This window comes from Drosophila rhopaloa, unplaced genomic scaffold (assembly GCF_018152115.1).
Source record: "Drosophila rhopaloa isolate 14029-0021.01 unplaced genomic scaffold, ASM1815211v1 contig_115, whole genome shotgun sequence".
Lineage (NCBI taxonomy): Eukaryota > Metazoa > Arthropoda > Insecta > Diptera > Drosophilidae > Drosophila > Drosophila rhopaloa.
The window spans coordinates 9,977,649-9,994,671 of record NW_025334990.1 but is presented as its reverse complement, the minus strand read 5'-3'; the positions used below and the strand labels follow the sequence as shown (position 1 = coordinate 9,994,671).

The 17,023-nt window shown below is 42.9% G+C and overlaps 1 protein-coding gene across 1 annotated transcript; it reads right to left on the bottom strand.

Moving 5' to 3' along the window:
• Nucleotides 1-13,308, bottom strand: LOC108049496 (protein scabrous). The gene is made up of 4 exons (XM_017130695.1): nt 12,464-13,308; nt 9,307-9,700; nt 2,512-3,042; nt 1-2,025 (listed from the first exon to the last, which is right to left on the bottom strand). Exons 1-4 carry the CDS (start codon nt 12,988-12,990, stop codon nt 1,078-1,080), a joined length of 2,400 nt encoding a protein of 799 aa, XP_016986184.1. The 5' UTR covers nt 12,991-13,308; the 3' UTR covers nt 1-1,077.
• Nucleotides 13,309-17,023: the final 3,715 nt, after the last annotated feature.

The window sequence follows — 17,023 nt, the reverse complement described above, 5'->3', positions numbered from 1 at the left end:
TTTTTCATTTCACATCAATCCATTTATTGTAAAATACGCCGGTCTAAGGGCCAAGCTTTCTGGTTTTCCTTTTCCTTTTTTTTTAGTTGCTTAACTTACAGGACATAAAATTAATGTATACATAATATAGTTCGTAACTTACTTGCTAAATGCATTTATTTAGCTCTTATGGTTTTTGCCCTTCGCTCACTTCATTTGTTTGTTTGTTTATTTTTGGTATATGCAAAACTGCAGAAAATAGTTTTCAGTTTCTTGTTTTGTAAAAACTTGCATATTATCTGTATCTATTTCTGACTTGATCTCTTTGGCATGCGACTCCATCGGTTTTGGGGGGCGTTTTCTATCGGGGATTGGGTTTTCGTTTTGGACTGAAGCAGACATTTAGTAAGCAGTTAAACGAATGCGTAGACACTATCGTATGGTACAACAATTACAAGTACATTTACCAACGCTATAACTAGTATGACTGATATGGTGACCTTAGGCTAGAAAGTTCTCTTCTCCCCACGCGTCTGTCTGTATATTTATTATTTGTCTGAGATGAGCCTAAGCGATATTAGGCGTCTTACACGTTACAACTAATTTAGTTTTAGTTTTTAAGGAGGAGGGGGGCGATTATGTCTAGACATTAACTCTGCATTTTCTTATGTGATATGCTCTCTCTCTCTGTCTGTCTCTGTTGCTCTCGCTTTAGTCTGAGCTACCGCGAAACTTAAGCCTCTATGAGATCTTCTTGAAAGACCAAAGAATTGAATATTTATACGGGTAGAACGGGCCTGGTGTTTGCCAACTAAATTACGCATACGCCTAGTGTACTCTAAGGCCAGAGTAAGCTCCATTCGAAAGATTAACGCTATATAACTTAGGTCTGATCTGCTGAGTATTTACAATGGTTGTGGGGATTGGGGCGGTTGTTGACTTTTCTTTTTACACTTATATAAGATCTACGATCTAAGATCCAAGATCTTTTAGATCCACTTCCCACAGACAAACAGTGGACTCCCAACTATAGTAGGCATGGCTATGGTGGTTCACTGTAGCGGTATTTCCCCGTTGGTTAAAGCGGGAACAGCTCACTTACGCCTGCCCGGCGGCCACGAACTGGACCACACTGTTGTTGGCTTTCGCCGCCGGCGCTGCTGCTGCTGGCGTTGTTGTTGCTGTTGCTGTTGTTGTTGCTGTTGCACTGCTCAACGGCGCAACATCAGCAGCAGCCGAACCGGAAACGGAAACAGAAACGGAAACGCCACTCGCCTGACACTCGACGGCGGGCAGGCGCTTGACCAGCATCCGGCTTGACTTGACCGCTATCCATTCATTGCGAGCGGCATCGAACCAAGTCAGGCCCAGATTGTAGCGCCCATTGAGATTGGCGTGCTGGCAATGAGAGAACCACCAGCCACCCTCATAGTTAGCAGCACAGTGCGTCTGTGAGATGTCCCGATCGTCATCGATGGCCGAGAATTGCATTCCCTGTTGATAGTTCAGTGCATCGGAGGCATTGCCGGAATACTCCGAAATGTGCAGCCGATAGCCATCGTCCCGCGAGGAGATGTAGAATCGCTTGTATTCGGCCACCCAAACGTTGTCATAGATGTCCTGCATTTGCACCTGCAGCCGACTGCAGTTGTCCAGTGTCAGATGATGCAGCTGCTCGTTGCCAATCCAGAATTCACCGCCCGGAGTGCCGAATCCCTGCGAGTAGTCCGCCCACGAGCGGTTGAAGTCGGCACTGCCATCGAAGCGGCGCTGCACTGTCGTCCAGCCGTCGGCGGTGCAGTGCGTCATCAGCGGATGCCGTTGGCCAGCGGGCGCAATCAAATGCAGTCCATCCGTCTGGGTGTGCACCTCGCTGCAGTCGTGCGGCAGCCTGTTGATAATTGCCTCGTACTGCGTCTCCACGTTCTCCAGTTCGCTGACCAATGTCTCGGCCAGGACGGAGTCGCTGGCGGTGTCCTCCTGCGGCGATTGCTGTTGCAGGTTCTGGTGATGCGGTCGCTTGTGGGGCTTGTTCAGGTGGGAGAGCTGCGGGAGATGGAGGAAGCATATGGAGATCTGATTTAGCCAAGGGGTAGTGTTAAATAACTTAAGGCGGTGCAATGAAAAATGAATCATGTGAGTTCATGTATTAAATTTATGTTTTCAGGAGGGAGAATGCTTGCCAAAAGTTAGTGTTCAAATGATATAATGAATATTTCACAATTTTTTGTGCATTTTTAGATAATATTTATAGGTAATTAAATTGGTAGTTATTTATAATTCATTCGTTGGATTCGTTGTTTTCACACATGCCAGATATCAAAACAATAAATTAACATGTCATTTAGTTATATGTAATAAATTAGTCTTTAATAAAGTTCAGTTTATAAAAATTTATTTCGAGGAACTATTGAATGCGTTTAAAGCAAAAACCAAATAAATTAAATTTAAGACAATTTTTTAATTTTTTTCAAGTATCAACACAAAATTACAGCCATTTTAAGGTTCTTAATACCAAGTGTAAAGTCTCACCTTATTTTTCAACTCATCGTTGACCAGTGACTGCAGGCGATCCACGTTTGTCCTCAGTTGATCCACGTTGGCGGACAGCTTTCGCATTCCTTCGCGCTCCTCCTGCAGGACACTCACGCTCACAGCCATGGCTTGCAAGGATCGAGCCGCATTGGTGCCCTCCTCCCGGATCAGACTTTGCTCGGAGGTGATCTGGGCATTGGCGAACTCCAGCTTGGAGATCTCGTGCCGCAGCTCTGGGATGCTCTTGTCCATCTTGGTCTGAAGTCCCTGCACATCTTCGAGGAGCTCCAGCATTGAGGTGTGCAACTTGTCCAGCGAGGCGATCTGGCTGCTCAGGTTGAAGTTGGCGTTGGCAATGCGGTGCTGCTCCACCTCGATGCTGCGCACCCGCTCATCGATGTGATGGAACCTCAATCCGTTCACCTGGCGGCGCAGGTTCCGCTGGGCCATTTGCAACTGGTGGATCTGATCGCTCTGGAAACGACAGTGCCGGCGCTTATGATCGGCGGTGTGTTCTAGTCCAATTGGCTAAAAGAAAAAAATGATTGATTATTTATAAGCAATTATTATAACCAGTCGATATGATTCTTATTTATGTAGGTCCTAAAATATGTAACTTATTAATTTAATATCACTTCTTGTACTTTGATTATCTTATTCATATTTTCTAAGCTTTTAGGATTGATATAAAAAATAGTAAACTATTTGGTTTCGGACCTCTTCACTTAACTTTAATTTTTTCTGTGCCACGAAAACGCATGATAAGGATGATGCGTGGCAAAAGCTCGTAAGCTGGCTGAGATTCTTTTGTCGCTGGATGGGCTGGGATTATGTGCTGGGAATTGAATGCTAAATCCATTTATTATAAATGCATTTCATAACCAAGCAGACAGAGTGTGCCACAATAATGTCAGCTGCAGCTTCGCCGGCAGCTCAGGCTGCAGCTTTGCCCAAAAGCGTGTAAATCCCTGGAGCTGCTGGTGCCGCTGGCGTGGGTGGATTTGCATCCTCCAAGCGCCCAGATCCACCTCTTCTCTTTCAGCCCCCCGCCCCCACCTAACTCACGGTGGTAAAGCTGCATAAATTTCCACATACATACAATATGCATAGAAATAATTTTGCTGAGTGACAGCAGCGAGCAGCTGTAAACCAAGGTAATGCCATTTGGGTCACATTCAGCCGGCGCCATGAATGAATATGCCCCAACGCCAGAGGATCTATTCTATATACGTATCTGCCGCCCCAGGGTTTCCTTTCATTTACGTTCGTGGCCATCAGTCATAGAAATGTTCCGGGTAATTGACTAATAAAGGATGCTGCCAGGGACAAAAGACGGCAGAAAGTGTCCTGCTAATGAATGCAATGAGTGAATGGGAAAAGGAATTATGATGTATGTCCTGCAAAAAAGGGGACAACAAAATACGTATAAAACAAATACGTTTTTTCTTTCAAAACCTCTTTTGAATGTTCTCTTTGACTTTCTTTTTCCTCTGACACAAATAAGTCAACCTTAAAAGAAATTTGTAGGAATTAGAAATACATCCATTTATTTATTTATATTTAACAATAAACAATTTAATTTATCATTTTTTAATCAAGGATTCGAAAGACTTCAATATTTTTTAAAATCTCTAAGTTAATTCACTGTTTGACTTCCTTCCAAAGAGTCACTAGAAAATGATATTTTTCCAAATTTTTTGCCAAATCCCCCATCGAATTCAATTATTTTTGTTAAAGAAGCTAACAAAAGAGCAACAAAAATATGGAAAATATTCATGAATATTTATGCCCAAGTTGCGTTTGTGCTCCATCGGCATCGAACACTTTGGTCCGCTGTAAAAATGTTTTCATTGGTGCCGCAGCCACTGCTTTTCCGCTTTTCCACCGTTTTTTTTTTTGTTTGCTTTGCCTTTACGCACGTTTCGGCAGTGGTTCAGTGGGTGGTTTGGTGGTGGGTGGTTCGCGTAGTGGGTGGATTCCCGCCTTGGCGTTGTTTTATGTGAAAGGTCACGAACGCGGCTAATACGACACGTTCGCGTTTTATATGAACTCTGGCCGAGACGGGGAAGTGGCCATCAAAACGGAGAAATCCTCAATATATATTCGAGCAAACGTGTTCGGTGTATATACATACATATATATGTATAAATATATATCTAAGGCAGAAAGGTGCCAGCGCTGGCATATAAATTTCGCCCATCAACGGTATAATTAAATGTGATTTATGCGGCTCAAATTTCCCGCTCGGAGACAAATGAATTTTTTTCTGTGTGCACTGGCCAATGGCCGCGTTAATTGAAATCGAAATTGAAGCATAAATATTTCAAGTGTTTTTCGTGTGAAGTCATAAACAAAGGATAACAACGGCGCAGTGGTGCCGGAGCAGGGAACTAATTAATTTCCTGGGCTACCCGGGTTGGTTCAAGGATTAAAAGTGAAAATTTTACATGCTGTACTTAAGTGAAAGCTAACAAGGATTTGCTATTAGCGTGACAGCAATTGCAAAGGGAATGGGTTTTGTGGATGTGGAAGGTGCATGGTATATGGAGCGGAGAAAAAGTGCAAAAATCTGCTCTTGTTCCTGCTGCTCCACGGCGAATTGTCGTAAAAATTTAATAGGACTTTTGTGCGATGCTTGAAAAAGTTACGCTCACTGGCAGATAGAAAAAGGGGAGGGGATTCGGTGGGTTAAGGGGTAGGGGGTCGTAGGGCGCCGCAAAATGCCATTAAGTTAATGCGCATTTGGGGGCCAGAACCGCTCGTTGTCAGGACGACCTCAGCGGAAATGGCACAGCCTCAAAGTCAACGTCAACCTGATCCCTGGCCGAAAACTGGCAGACGTGTGCATAATTTGAAACTAAAATATAGCCCACAAATATGCCACATAAAAGAGTATTTAATTTTCATGAAATCTGAGTACCTGACAAATGTTTCAATAAAAATAACTCGCCTACTTAAATAAATATCAAAAAACATAAGTGAATTTCACCGATACAAATGGTAACAATAACAACCAGCTCCACTTGAACAATCAAACAAATTGCTGGCAACAGAAGCGAGAGTAGAGAGATGGTTTGTAACATGAAACAAAGGCAAAACAAATATCAACATAAATAAGGTAAAAATGTCAGGCACTATATAAAAGGGGGAAGTTGGGAGGTCGGCGTATGAAAACAGATATACAAGGAACCGAAACCGGATTCTCCGTGTCAGGCTGCCTTGGGGCTCAATTTCTTTTGCTCCTGCCTGCCGTTTGTGTGCCTGGCATTTGTTTGCCTTGCTAATTTAACAGCCAGTCTCTCTCTCTTTCTCATATGTACAATATCCTATGCCCCTCCCAAGTTATTGTAGCATCAATAACCAATGATAAACATTGTGCTTTTCCCTCTTTCAGGCCGAATATCTGGCCCAACTGTTGCAAGTGACAGCTTTCTTCAAAGCCATTTGTAACCGAATGCGTAAACACATATGTATGTATGAATGGCTTTATATCGGAGGCATCAATCTGCAGACAGTTTGCAATTAGAGTTGGCAAATTATATTTGGCTTTTCCCCTGTCACCGGCAGATGTTTACGGGTTGCAGTGTTATCACCTCTGCGCCAAGCAATAAATATATATTCCGGAGTTTGATTTCTTGCCATTAAATCAAGCTTATTCTGCTTAATTTATTAAGGCTTATTAAATTATATGTATATGTTGTCAAGTATTTATAAGCAAACATGTGTACAAGTTTTTTGGTAATACATACGATATAAAAGAGTATCTTAAATCGCAACTTCTCTATGGTAACCTTCAAAATGTATATTAAATGTGGTTCTTCTTATTTGCCTAGCTTTCTTTTATTTATTTGCGTTTAATATTTCCGCCAGCCATTTCCCGGAATTCTCGGTCTCTGGTTTCCGTCTAATTCCCAAAAGGTTTTTCGGGGTTTTGCATAACTTTACTGCTTTGGCTTTGTACATTTTTCTTGGCTAATCAAATAAAGGAAAGTTGATTAAATTTAACCAGCCACACACACAGAATGAAAATTCTTGACTTTTTTGGGTATTCTGTTTTTTTTTTGTGGCGGCCACCTGTGCAATTTTATTGTTTGTATTTCTATTTATTTTGTTGCTTGTTCTCCTTGAGCTGGTTTCACCTTTTCCAGCTGCCCTCCATCCATGCTCCTTGGCCTTTGTTATCTGCTCTTTGCTCTTTGTTCTAATTTAACCTAATTTCTGCTTTCCTGCGCTTCTATAATAACAATTTTCAAAAATTGCTTTTGGTTTTTGTGATGAGAAAGTTCAAGAACTGGTTTTGCTGGTCAAAGAGCGCCCCCTATTCAGTGTGTTTTTTGGTGGGAAAGAAACCGGCGAGGAGAAAAAAAAATAATAATGAAAAGGATCAAATTGTGCTGAAGCATCGCGAGTTTGTCGTTCAGGGGAGTGAGGGATATGGCGGGGGAACTGATTATCGGAGCACTTGCGAGCATCTGCCGGAGCTCCATCTCCATCGCATACTACACAACTTCAACTCCTGCTGTTGACTGCCAAAAACTTGGCATCACAAGAGACAAAAGGCAGAAACAACAACAGCGGCTCTCCGTCTGTCCATCAAGTTAACCTAAGCCAGTTCCCAAAGCAGCTGGCCAGTAACCCCCCTCCCCTCCCCTCCCTCCGTTGACTCAGGGCGATTAAAAGGTGATTTCCTGCCTTTTGTTTTGCAATTTTCAGCAATTTCGCTTTATATTTGGCAACGGCCTGCCCATTAATGATATATAAACACACAGAGGCACTTGGGTATACAAGGATATACGTATGGACATACATACAGTATGTGATGCGTGTGCTTCGAGGTCCGGCGAAAGTCGCTTAAGCTGCCTGGCTGAACACTTAATCCCCTCCTTGAACTTAAGAAGTCTCAAGGGTATATCGAACCTGTATGAATTAGAGGTTAACCATGGTCAATCGATCTCAGTGGAATAGAGACAATTTCCCGGCACTAAATGGTCATTAAAACTAATTAAAATAGCTTGTGTTGACAGGAACATTAAACAGGAAAAATCTTTATAAATATTTATACAAGCAATATTTAGCAGTATTAAAAAAGATGAATAGCAAAAAGCTAAGATAGTTGCTTGTGTTGAAATAAAATCCCCAAAAAGTTAAACCCACCAATGGATATCACGTAGTCGCAATGCTGCCCTTCAACCCTGTTTATATTTTTCTTAAAATTTATATTTCGCCCTTTGAGACTGGCAAGTAATTGCTTTAGCTCGTTGAATTTTCTCCGCTTTGTGGGCGAACAGAGAACATACAAAATTTCCTGCAAGCCAAGCGAATTACGCTGGCAAAAATACAAAATGTATTCCTCTAAGCAAGCAAATTTCGGTTAAGCCAAACTTCAAAGTGGAGCGCACTGAGTGAATAACGCTTAAGGAGCAGCCACAGGAACGGCAACTAGCAACCAGCAACCAGCAACGAGCAACCAGATCAAAACAGGTGGCAGCCAAACCAGTTTAATGGGGAAAAAGGGCCCCACTGACATATTTCGTTGATGGTCGAACGACGTTCGTTACCGCATTCTCATATTGGAGCGGACTGGCGCATAATCCTTTTAATGAAGCAACCTGGAAGCTTGTTACCTGACTGCCTTCCCATCGCTGTGGCTTTACCTGTTGGCAGCTGCCTTTGTTATCGCTCCAAGTTTTCCCCATTGTTGCTGCTGCTGATGCCGTTGTTGCTGCTCACGCTGCTCCTGCTGCTTCTGCTGCAAGCCCTTTATTGACATTAATTATAATTAAGAAGGTGGAAGGGTGTCGAGTCCTTCCACCCCATGGCTCACGATGTGCGAGCTCATAAGGGCTGGAGCACCGGAGTCCGAATCCTTCAGCCTCGGATTTCTAGAACATCGCACTGACGTATGCCATCCCTTCCCATCATTCACTGTAAGCCAGACATGAGAGCCCGGCTAAGTGTGCCAGGATTCTGACGAAAGGATACCACTGATCATGGCTTCATCATTTGCAGCAATCTCTTTATGATTCGACTGGGAGCCCGGACATTAAGGCTTTCGAACGTGGGCCTAAGTGGCTGCCACGGGCGAGGCGGCTTTGGCATTAAATATTAAATACGACAACGTCCTGCGGTGCGTATGAGTAATTTGGCCAACGTATGTGTGGCAGGCCATTAAAACGCCGAGGCAAAAGGCGAATTGCGGCGTCGGGCCCACTCGTTAGCACATCGTGCCGCTTACCGCCCTCAACGTTTACCGCTCCTCACCTGGGCGAGGACCCATTTACGCGCAGTATAAAGTAAGGCATAAAACGGCCAGATAATGCCCCGCCAGGTTGGCGGTCGGTTTATGGGACGCACTTACAGCGAAAACAAAACAAAGCGGAGGATTTCTTTTGGGGGTCATAAAAACGACACACTGAAAAAAACGTTACCATTTATAGGCTTATCTACATTGATTTAATCATCCTTACCACTGTCAAATGTTCTATCAAAGTCGAAAACTTTGCTTAATTTCAAAATAACGGTATCTTTAACTATGACACTAATTAAATTGGTTTACCTATTATTATTAGATTATTTAGATTTAATTTATTTTGATGTGTTAATTGCTTGAATCTTGCATTTCCAAATCTTATGAAAAAAGTACTAAAAAGAAGTTGACTTAAGGTTTTCGTTTAAAATACATTACAAATACTACATTTTATTCAAATTTTGTATATAATTTCACTCAGTGCAGGATCCTTTTACCTAACCCTTGCGTGCTTATCTGATGATTAGCATAAAGTGGGTACTCACCTCCTGGTTGGCTTCCTGGCTGCCGCTCTCCTCCTCAACGCTGGCCGAGCCGCCGTCCTTGCGAGTCCTTTTCTGCAGCTTGACGAGGGAGTGCTGGAAGTCCTGCTCCTGCTGGAGCATTTCCTCGCGAAGCTCCTGGACATAGACCTCCGTCTGCTGCTGGCGTTCGCGCTGGGCGGCCAGCTCGAGCTTGAGCTGCTGGTAGTCACTGCGAATGGTGGCCAGGTCCTCGAAGGTGGAGCTGCGCTGCTGCACATCCTTAGCCACGTTGCCGGCGGTCCTTTGCAGATCCACCAGCTGTTTGCGGATCTCGGAGATCGTCTGCTGCAGCCACTCGACGGTCAAACGCTCCTTGTTGCCGCTTTGCGAGGAACGCAACTGGTTTACCTCCTCCCTGAGAATTAGAAATTTATTAAAATCCTTAATTAGCCGGGGGATAGACAAACCATTCGTAACGCTTTAATAGCTACACTCTGATCAGGAAATCTAATTTAAATTGACATTTTCAGGCTGTCGGATAACTTAATTGCCAATGCGGCTGGCGTGCGGTCCACTAATGGGATTTCGACCTGCACTCAATCACGCTCCTGCACCGCCAACATGCCGCTAAATTTCCATGGACCATTTAAATTAAGCGCTCCGGTATAATTTTAGCAGCCACGAACATTGTCAGCAAACAGAAATCATAGAAGTCAGACAAACAGAAATTAACAAAAAACGATGGCAACTTCACGGAAAACACACAAAATAAAAATCCAAGTGAGGCCTGGACCGCAAACAACAAGTGCTGGCAAAAACGTAGTTTAAATGTTGAAAATGAAAATGTTGTAGCACTTGTGGCAGTTGCCAGCTACCAAAAAATAAGTAGAACGAAACCGAACGCATTTTTGTGGCATTTCAGACAATTAAAGTAGTCAGTTGGAAGGAAGCGGAAACGGAAGCGGAGCCACCAGCAGTCGGAGCACAAGAAGCTGAACAAATTCGGAGCGTAGGTAAAAAGTTTTGTTTTCGGAGGCAGCAGAGGCAGCAGAGGCAGCAGCAGCAGCTGCCGCTGTTGTTTTATTTTTCACTGTCAAAAGAGCACAGCTACATGAAATTTTCATAAAGAAAAACCCAACCAGCAGCAAGACAAAAATAAAATAAGCAAAACAAAAGTTGTATTCTCTCTTTCTTGGGCTGGCACACACACACTCATACATCACATTCGCATAGGTTTTTATTTATGCCTGCGTATACGTAATATTTCAAATTGTTGCATTGTGCGTGGGCGGTTTTTGTTAATTTTATGGCTTGCAAAAGTTTTTTGTGGTTCAGGCCAGACAGACTATGAAAAGTTATGGATTTGTTTGGCTTCCCCTTTTCCAGTATAATTACTTAAATATTTAATTAAAACGGGGTGAGGTCGGGTAAAAGTTGGGGTATTAAAAGCATTAAGCCAACCCAACATGTTGCGCAAAAACAAACAAGTATCGCCAAATATTTGCTATGTTAACTAAAATAAAAAAGGTTTTTTTTTAGCACAGTTCCTGAAAAACTTGCATTACTGTCCAAAAAACAAATTCTAGCCCTGCTCGTTGGCAACTGTTGTAATGCCAAACCAACTGAATTTCCCCCTTCGCCTGCCAATTTTTCGCTTGGCTGCTACACAGTCTTTTCCAACAAAAAAACTGGCTGTCATTCAAGTGAAAATTGAAAATGCTGTCAATGACATGCGAGCAAATTGAAAACGCAACATGAACTCTGCAAATGCCGAACTTTATCGGGCCTGATTTGATGACGTCTGATGGTATGCGCATCCGCATCCGCATCCGAATCCGATTTTTCCGATTTTAATTAACAAATTGGATGCAGCGGAGTAACGTTTTATCAGGGAATGTTATCAAATATACTCAAATCAACAGAATGGACCTGCCCAACACGGGCCACACGAAATGCTAGTAGTGGTCTCATGGTCTCAATCAGATAATGATGTTATCTAGCTGAGGGAAAAGCTGATCCAGGTGGGCGGAAGAGGGGCTGTGTCAGTCGGTGGAAGGTTGTATAGTGGTCTGTTTTTGGGTGGGCGGCGATAGTGGATCACATAAGCCACAACTGACATGACGTTTGACTGGCGTTTGCCTTGGGACTTCCTTCTACACACATGTCCTTTCTGCAAAGTACACTCATATGTATATGTATGGTATATAAACATGAGCGTGTGCTGAATTATTTACGGTGTCACTGACAAACTTTACGATGTCCACGACAGCAACAACAATGGTCTAACCTTAGCTATTTGTTCAGTAAATTAAGAGTGTGCCATTTTTACGTATTTTTTACGCTGCCACAGAGTTGTTGGGTTTGGCGAAACTGATATATGTGTGCGTTCTGCTCGATGAGACAATCATTATTAGTCAGCCCATGACAACAAAACAAATCACGAATACTACGCAAACTTGGGCTGGGCTTGTGGCTCGTGTCTTTGCTCTGATTAGATGTCTTATCCTGCTTCTGCCTGGATTCCCCCCACATATAATATTTGTCTGAATCAGTTGGACAATCATGTCCCGCATTGGAATTCTTTTCCTCATTGAGAAGTTGGAGGAGTAGGAAAATGGAGGGAAAAACTGAACAATGAGTTCGTTTTTTCGCTATCAAAATAGTCGTAAATAATTGTAACCTTGTCATGGGAAATGGTAGAAGGAATGATATTACAGCAATCGTAGAGAAAGAAGCTGAAATTAATGAATGTGATTTATTTATTCCTTACTTGAAAAATCAGTTTTTCTCGTTGAAGGAATAAATTCGTTAGAATATTTCTTAAGTTAACTTACATATTAATACGTTTAATAGAAATGTTTTAAATATATTATAGCAAGCAAAATGGGTAACCTACTTTTTGAGTAAAAACAGAATAAATAAAACCCAAACTGCTGAGCAATTAATGTGACATTTTTCACCATGCTAAAAACTGTTGCCCGCTTTAGAGGGCCATCAATTCGTTGGCCAAAGTTGTGTGACAAGTTCTACGTGACTGGGGAAAGTTTGGGCCAAGTTGCGAGACCCACAAATTGGCGGCGAGACATTGACCAATTGTACGGGCCTCCACACAAATTAAAAATTCAGATTCCATTTAGAGTAGGTGGGTGTTCAGCCCATGGCCTCCATTTTAACTTACCTAAGTTGGTTCAGTTCGCTGCGCATGTCGGCATCCACGCTGGCCGCATTGGTGGTGAGCCGCAGGGATTTGCGCAGATTGTGCTCCAGCATCTCGTAATCCTCGCGGCGCCGCAGCATCAGGGCGCTGAGCTGTTTTGTTAGCAGGCGCACCTGGTCGCCCATTTTAATGGACTCCATGGTCCTGCCGTTCGATTGGGATTCCATTGAGCTAACATCCTCGCCATCCTCGTCGTCCTCCACGAAGCGGAGCAATTCCACACTGGACTCCGGTGCCTCCGTTTCCGACTTTGACTGCATGGGCTTCTCGGAAGTGCTGGTCCTGGCGTCGCGCAACATGTTGTTCACATCGCTTAGGATGACCCCACCACTGGCCGCTCCACTAATTGAAACCACGGAAATCTGGAGTACCACCACGGCCAACAGGATTGGCCGCAAAACGCTTGAACCTGCCATTGTTGCAGGGCAATTTAAATGCTGACGCGAAACTTTCTCTTTGAGGTCTCGGAATGTTTGGCAATCTTTCATTCACACCGCGCAAAAAAAGGACTCGAGTTAGATGGGCTATTTATGCAAATGCCAACTGGCACGCATGCCGACACACAAACGATTTTCTCGACTTTCCGGCGGCGTGTGACAGTCAAACACCTTATAAAAGGCGCTGGCAAACAATGTTACAGTTATTCCTGCAGCTCGCCTCGGGCTTAATCCTCTTTGTTTTGTTTGGCTTTGCTTTTCACGTTCGGTTTTGGTCCGCGGAAAGTTCGCACCACGCACTGGGAAACTGTTACTTGACCACTTTTACTTGTGGTTCCTTGAAAGCGAAGGATGTTTTCGGCGCGGCGGTCTTCGATAGACTGAAGCGGCGCGTCCTCGGTGCTTCCTTTTATTCGCTACGATGCCGAACGCTCGGCCTCACTCGGCTGCCTTCGGCCAAGAAGAGAGAGAGCAGAGAGAGTGCGAAGTTGAATGGAGAAATGGTAGGGGAGAGTTGTAAAGAGAGCAGGCACCTGCACGAAGTAGTTGTGGGATGCAACAAGCAACTAAAGAGAGCAGTAAAGAGAGAGCTCCCAAATAAGAGAAACGACTAGACATTAGACCTAAAAAAAAATGTCCTTTAGAATGAGTACTTTTAACAAAGATCATATCTATGAGGAGCAGCAACTGTTTGCAATCCAGAAAAGGAGAAGAAAACAAAACCAAAATGGCGGTCTAGCTATCTGGTCCTGTTTTTTTTGCACTCATCCTGCTCCTGACACATGGCGCGCTTGCGGTAAGACTACTACGAAAACAGACTGCAACCAAAACGGCAGATGTTTAGGCCCCATAGGCAGACGTAAAAGTGCGAAAACATGTTGACGTGCCTCGAAAGTGCAAGAAGAAGGGGGAACACCCTGAAAAACGGAGAATCGGTGTTGCAAGGAGCTGGAGGAAACGTATCAATGAATAAGAAAAATTTAACAGGAAAACTCTCCTTTGTCTTACTTTGCAGGCAGCTGGAAAAACGTGATTGTTTCTGGTTTCCTATAAAAAGGATATATGGAGTAACTACCCCTATATGTATTCAAATCTCTTCCAAATGTGGATTACGGTATGAGTTACAATCCTAACAATAGAAGAGATTACAATGAATATTTTTGGATACTATTGCCAGTATTTTTAATATGATTTGATAAATTCCCTGCAGCTTTAATACAAAATCCTTGATTGGACTGTTGTTTGTTAGACTGCAAAGGATAAAAGCAATATACACCAACTCTTTAATATAGTCTTTTTGTAGGATTTTTGCCTTTAGGCCACAGTTCTATCTCAATTTAAATCGCCCCACACCCACCACTTCGCTTCGCTGATATTTTGCAGACATAAAAGCCGGAAAAGGTTTTAAAGTGCAAAGTTGGAATGCGGCTGCAAAAATCACAGGCAAAAAGGAGCAGCAAGGCCATTGAATGGGTCGTAAGCCAACTAGCTGCATTGTTGCAATATGAATCCAAAGGGGTGTTCAACAGGGGGCTTACGCATGCGGGAAAATGGCCAAAAAAAAATGCCAAAAATGCCGCCTTACGCACCGAAAAAGCGTTGTAAGCTATGCACTTTTCCTATTTTTTTTGTTCTTTCCATAAATTTAATAGGGGTGAGGCATGGTCTGGGTTCAGCTGAATGGAATGCGCGCTTGGCTGAACAGGAATGGAGTGGGAAAATTGGTAGAAAAGGGTAGCGACTGCAACAGTCTGCCATTGTTGGCACTTGCCAAAGCTCTGTTGCAATTTGCAATATTTTCATACCCTTGCAGGGAGTCTAATAAATTAGAACAGAAGCTTAAATAAGTTTAGTATAAGCTATTTCTGAAATGGTCTTATGGTGTGGAATCAAATAAGTATATCGGTTAAGTACATTTCTACAAGTTCTGCAGAGCATAAGCTCATTAAACCCTCTTATAGATACTTTTTTTAACAAACACAATACCTCTTGAATATTTTCTTTCTTTCTTTTCAATTTATTTATGTACTTTTATGAAAATGATACGAGTAATAAATATACTCCCCAAAGAAATACAAATATTTATTAATAATTTTTTATATTATATTTACATTTATTTAGATTAAAAAAGACCTCTAGGTCATAATACTTGTGCTAGTGTATGCCTGTCTTCGGTTATCGAATCAGTCACTTTTTTCTTGTATTATTTCGATGTCGATGTCGTTTTCGTTTTTACTTTTTAATGTACTGCCAGAAGCGAGCGGCGAGTCAGAAAGCGGAGGACAAGCTGTTGGCCAGCCCCTTTGTGGTGGCCATCATCAATGGATGTGGCTGCATAATCAAGCGCTGACCACATGCACATCCATGGCATATCCCCAGCCATCCGGCTGAGCTGTTTGCATATTTTGAGTGGACGCAGTTTAGTTTTTAATTTGATGCCTTTGTTTGTTGTCATTCGGTTCTAGCTTGTTGCACACGGCAAGTGCAGTGGGTTGGGGTATTGCACCTGGGAGTGGTGGCTGCCGCCATTTGCATGGGAATCCCCCTCATCAACCCTTCTGCCAACCCACCCCCCTTGGTGCATTTGTTTCATTGTCGCCCGTTATATTGTTGGCTTTTATGCAGGGAAATGTGGCTGGAAATGGCAGCGAATGGCTCACGTTATGGTCAGCATATTAAGGTAATGGCCTGGAAAGCCAGTCGGTGCTCTCCAGTTCACTCCCTGAATTGGTATTAAATGTGAGCATGGCACGACTCGAATGGAGTTCAAATTTCATTTGCACTCATATTCGATGGGGACTTCAACGGTTGCTACCCATCGAATGCTATTATGAGGTCTCATGCAGGTGCTAAAAGCAGGTACTCTATGCGATTTGATGGGTACTCGCATTGTTCTTCCCATTGCACTTGCACTAAAAACAAATAGCTCTATGTGGTATAGCAACCTTTTTACAAAAATCTAGAAACATTATACTCCAACTCATACAACATTTTTGGATTAACAAGATGAAGAACAATATGTTTGCATCTAGGATAATAATTAATGTAAATATGATAAAGGAGCTTTAAACAGTCTATACATTTATAAGTAAGGTTAATAATAAGCTTTTATCTATAATACTTTAAAATATAATATATAATTTTTGAATATTTCTTTGTCTACAATTTTTCAAACCCCAGTTTTAAATTAAATAAATCCTTATTAAAAAATATTACAAATCAGAAACTCAATATTTTAACTGTATTTCAATATTCAAATGGAATTCCAGTAATTCACTTAATTAAAAATTCTTTAGCTTTATGAGTATCCTAAAATAAACGCAACAATCAATGCCTGAATGCGGGAGCAGGTGTCTCTTATCTCTCCATTGACCATTTCGTGGCCTTTCTGGCCGGGCAGATGATGAGGGCTCATCAGGCTGGCCCCGAGGATTGTTGATTCTACATATTGGGCAGACGAGATGAGTGCTTAAGCCGAGGACAGGTTCCGGTTATGTGGCATGCAACCAAGAAGCACGCAACCACGCACGCGATATATTTTCAGCACAAGCGACAGTTTTATGCCTTCGAAAATATATCTGACCGAAAAGCGATCCAAAAGAACGGTGCGCAGGCGCAGTTCCAAACTGAACACTAATCATCTGAGTGACAACGGCTGCAAGGCTGCAACAGCTGAGGCAACTGGCGAACTGGCGTACAGAAAAACTGACAAAAACCGGCTGCTGCTAACGGCAGGTGCAAAACATTTACCACTCGAACGAAAATTTCCTACCTGATTTAATCTGCTGCTGTTTCAGTTGTTCCTTTTTACTGTTGCAGGCGGCTGGTGTTGCTGCTGGGCCTTGATGTTGCTGTTGTGTCTTGGTGTTGCTGTTGCTATTGTGCCTTGATATTGCTGCTGTACCAAGGCTTCGCTTCGTGTTGTTTCATCAACTTTGGGACTTGCGGCGTGGCATGTTGCCTGCATGCTCCGCTGATCACACAAACACACACACACACTGGCTCACACAGACACACACCAGCAGGCAAACAAACACACAGACACTTTGCTATCACTCAAGGCTGTTCCTGCACGGCTGCCTCC

Bases quoted from the DNA above. Each gene is read 5' to 3' on its own strand.
- LOC108049496 (XM_017130695.1), bottom strand. From the start codon at position 12,990: ATGAAAGATTGCCAAACATTCCGAGACCTCAAAGAGAAAGTTTCGCGT. The intron at 9,701-12,463 runs GTAAGTTAAAAT...TCTAATTCTCAG, and splicing joins AGCGAACTGAACCAACTTAG to GGAGGAGGTAAACCAGTTGC. The intron at 2,026-2,511 runs GTGAGACTTTAC...CATCTCCCGCAG, and splicing joins ACGATGAGTTGAAAAATAAG to CTCTCCCACCTGAACAAGCC.